Raw genomic sequence first — 4,314 nt, 5'->3', positions numbered from 1 at the left:
GGGGGGAGACCTTGGCCCAGGTTGCCCAGGGAAGCTGTGGCTGCCCCATCCCTGGCAGTGTTGAAGGGCAGGTTGGATGGGAGTTGGAGCAGCCTGGGCTCATGCAGGGGGTTGGAACTAGATGATCATAAGGTCTCTTCCAACCCAAACCATTCTATGATTCTGTGATTTCTCCAGGGTGCTCTTGGCCTGGTGGCAGCTGAGGAAGACCCTGGTGGTCCCCTGTGCTGGTGGGCCAGGACAACACCCTGTTCTGCACACCACCCCATCTCATAAATGCTGGGAAGAGCTGCAGGCCCTGAGCTCACCTCCATTGTGGTTGATGCTGTTCAACTCCAGCAGTGCCACGCTGATGGGGTGCCGGGCAGCTGGGTACTCCTCCTCGCTCTCAGGGTCGTTCTCCCCACCAGCCCCTTCCCTCTCCTCCTGGAAGCTCTCGCTGCTGCCCTGGCCAGGGGGGTGGTCACTGGTGTCGTCCTTGTGGCTGAAGACTGCCACCCCGTAGATGCTGTTGTGGCTGATCTCGTTGTTGATGAGGTGAGGGAGGCTGGAGGACATCATCCACACGCCACAGCCCTTGTTGCCTGCAGAGCAGGGTGGCACAGCCCACTGACTCAGCAGGGCTTGGAGACCCCCCAGCCCTGCCCGAAGCATCTGGCAGCCCTCATCCAGCACAGGTGGGATAGAAGTGGTTCTCCTCTTGGAGCACACATGAAGGCTAACTCTACATGTCAGGGGGCCACAGCCACCCTTTGGCCCTGACTGGGTCCCGTTGTGCTGGCATGAGTCCATGAGCTCAGTGGCTTTGTTTCCCCACCTCCATCCTCTCCTGTCACTGTCCATATTGCGACCTCAGCTCAAGTCCCTGGTTTAACTCATGCATCAGGAGGTAAACCCCAGTGCCCTGGGGCTCTGCAGGGTGGTCAGGCTCAGCTCTGGCTCCATGGGCACATGGCCACAGTGCTGGAAGCCCACATCTCCTCCCAGGATCAGACATGCACTGGTCTCTACTCCTCCAGACTGGAAGTTCCCAGGGCCAGGGAGGGAGCAGCTCTGGGAACATGGAGCCAGGTTTCCCTGAGGCTTGACCTTGGGAGCCCAGGTTCATTCTCCAGTGTCTACCATAGGCTGAGCTGCAGCTCCACCACCCACAGTATGGCTGGGCCCTCCAACCACCCTCCTCCTGCCTTGGCCACTGCTACTCCAGAGACCTCAGGGACCTCCCTGTGTGTGCCCTGTACCCCCACTGCAAGGGGCTGACACTGGCCACCAGCAGAGCTGGCCACCACCTCCAGCTTTACTGGGATAGACAGACACACACACACAGAGCCATGCTACATGACTGCCAGCATCCTGTCTGTCCTAAACCAGGCCAGAGAGGAGCACAAGCCCCTCCAGGGCACCCAGCACAGCCCCTCCTGACAGCCTGTCCAGCCCCAGAGGACAGGGAATGGGCACAGTGTGACAGTCACTCTCCAGCCTGTCCTGCTCCTTACCACAGATGGTGTTCCCTTCGATGAGGCCCTTCCCGTGCTCACCCACCACAACACCATCTGAGTAGCCGCAGGAGATGAGGTTGTTCCTCAGGATGGGGTCCCCCCCATGGCGGATGTCTGCTCCACCCCACTGGTTCTCACAGATGACATTCCCTAGGGCCAGACAGGAAGGATGAGGTGACCACAGAAGAGCAAGGAGAACCTAGCATGCCAAGACCTGGTCCCAGTGAACAGCTCCCATGCATGTACAGGCCTCAGGAGCTTCCATGTTCCCTCATTTCCCTGGCATGGGACAGTTCCAGTACCACCAGCTCCCTGTCCTCAGAGGTGTAGGCAGAGTGGAAAACCACTCAGAGGTGCCATGACAGTAGGAAAATGGCATTGGCAGTTTATGCTTATAAACTGGATAGCACACCAGGGATAAAATGCAGTCTGCACAGCAGAGTGCTCTGGAGCACAGTTCCATGTCCCAGCTGGGTGACAGACAAAGGAAAGAACAACTTAGAGGGTACACTGCAGAAAGATATACTTCCCGTGTCAAGGGAAGAAACACCACCAACTAGGGAATGGAAACCAGGGCATTACTGCATGTAAAGTCACCCAAGAACAGTAACAAGAATCATTTTGCAACCAAACAATGAGATAGAGCTTAAAGAGAGAGACTAACTTGGCACAACAACTGCATTTTCATTCCCCTACCTGTGATTTGGCCTCTTCCGTTCTCATTCACTGCTATTCCAGCAGCCAGTCCCTGGAAAATATGGTTCCCACTGATGCAGGAGAAGAAAAGGCAGTTAGGAGCAGCAGGGATCCTGCTCCACGTGGGTCCCCGTGCCCCCGCAGCCCCTGCCCAGGAGCCAGGGGAGGGGGCTCATGCCAAGCAGGGGGAGCTGCTGAGAGCTTAGCAGCTTCCAAGGAGGTGAAAGCACAAAAGAGGCACCATGAAACACTTGTCAGAAAGAGCACTGGAAGAGCTGGAAGAGCTGATGGACGTCTGAACGACCACCATGCCAGACCAGCTGTCTGTCCAGCCAGGGTGCCATCTCCAGCAGTGGCCAGGTCCCACCTAGGTGGACGCTGCAGAGGAGTCTGCGAGGGCTTCAGCCCGTTTCCCCCTTTCTTCTCAACCAAGGGAGGTGATGAGAAGCTTTATCAGCCATGGAACTCTGCTCCAGGAGGGGCAGATGGTGATCGTGGTTGATGGCAGGAAACATCAGAGTGAAGGTGTCACCCACTGTCCCCTGGGCTCCCACCCACCGCCTGTCAGGAAGAATGAAATCTGGGAGGCCCAAGCCCACCATCAGCTCCTCCTCCACAATGCAACCTCAAATCTCAGGTTTGCTGCTGAGGTTCAGAGTGAGACACCATCAGGTTGATCACAAAGAAAAAACATGTGTAAAGTGCCCTGCCTGGCACTGACTGCCCAGCATCCACCCAGGAGCACTCACTGGAGACAGCTCTTCTCCACTGGGCTGTGCAGGCAGTGGAGGAGCTTCTAAAGAGAGAGATAGGATGGGATGGCAGTGCCTGTGGTGCCTGGCATGGCCACCTCATCATGACACCTCAGCAGCATGGCCACCTCACCATGGTCACCTCACCATCATGGCCACTTCACCATCATGACCACCTCACCACAGCCACCCCACCCCGGCACAGCTGCCCCTCCCCCTGCAGCTTCCTGCTCAAAGGCAGCAGCTGCTGACTTGGCTGGTGCAGCCTGGGAAGCTCTCACTACCCTGCCAGATCAGGGAAGGTCCTGGGCTGTGCCCAGAGATCACAGAGCTGTTGGTAGGCTGCAGGACCTGGCGTGACACAGGCCCCAAAGATGTGAGACCAGGTGAGCAGAGGAACCCACCAGCAGCTGCAGGGCACAGAGGCAGGGAAGCCTGAAGCCACCCAGAGGACCCCCCAGGAACATAGTGTCCCAGTGTCTCCAGGAGTGGCAGCAGCCTCCCCCCACCAGGCAGCACCACAGGCAGCACCCGCAGCATCGCAGGATGCAGCCGTGACAAACTGTCCTGGCAGCTGAAAGAGGGCACCTCTGACTGCAAGATACCTGTGCCCAAGGGCCTATTCCATCCTTAAAAAATATGATTTGCACCCTTGTGGGATGCCTTGTGAGCATGCTTCTCAGTAGGACAACCCCTGCTCCCTGAACAGAGCCCCTGGCCCCATCTGTCCCCAGCCAGGCAGCTGCAGGCAGTGACATGGGACAGAGCTGGGGCTGCAGCTCCCAGGGATGGGCAAAGCCTCATACTGCATACAGCCACGGAGAAGGTACCCAGAAAAGGACATTTCTGCTACCACAGACCTGTTCCATCCCTGCCTGCCCTGCTGTCTCCTCAGCCAGACCCAGCCATGCCAGCAGCTCCCTCGGCCCAGCCCCAGGCAGCAGCGGGAGCAGAGCAGAGCAGCTCCACCGGGAACATGCAACCGGCCAGGAGAAAAAAGGTGTCATCTCACCAAGCTTCCTCCCTCCCTCCTCCCCATCACCTCCCATGTACCCCTGAGCAGGGAGTCACATCTCCATCACAAAGTGCACACAGGGGTTGCAAACGATGTTGCAAGAAAGCCTGGAGAGAAGGACACCTGTTGAACCTTTCCACCCCACAGTGTTCCCTCTGCACTGCTGGGCCCTGCCAGAACAATGCAGCTTTGCTAAAAAATCAACACCTGAGAGCACTTCCATCATCCCTTGCTGGTGTGCCTGGCCCTGACCCTGTGTTGTCAGGACTGACATGCAACCTTCTCCTCTCCAGGTCCCCAGACAGACTAAAGGCTGAGGCACCCTGCTTCTGTGTGTCCACACGGGCAGCCT

At 57.8% G+C, this 4,314-nt stretch overlaps 1 protein-coding gene across 1 annotated transcript in view; it reads right to left on the bottom strand.

Moving 5' to 3' along the window:
- FBXO10 (F-box protein 10) overlaps positions 1 to 4,314 on the bottom strand; it is an 18,563-nt gene that overhangs the window by 3,837 nt on the left and 10,412 nt on the right. The window contains exons 6-8 of the mRNA XM_010005533.1: positions 2,196 to 2,266; positions 1,497 to 1,649; positions 309 to 584 (exon numbers count right to left, since the gene is read on the bottom strand). Coding sequence (XP_010003835.1) covers positions 309 to 584; positions 1,497 to 1,649; positions 2,196 to 2,266 — 500 coding nt within the window. The remainder of the gene's footprint in view (positions 1 to 308; positions 585 to 1,496; positions 1,650 to 2,195; positions 2,267 to 4,314) is intronic.

This window comes from Chaetura pelagica, unplaced genomic scaffold (assembly GCF_000747805.2).
Source record: "Chaetura pelagica isolate M959 unplaced genomic scaffold, ChaPel_1.0 scaffold499, whole genome shotgun sequence".
Lineage (NCBI taxonomy): Eukaryota > Metazoa > Chordata > Aves > Apodiformes > Apodidae > Chaetura > Chaetura pelagica.
This window is presented reverse-complemented; position numbering and strand designations above follow the sequence as displayed.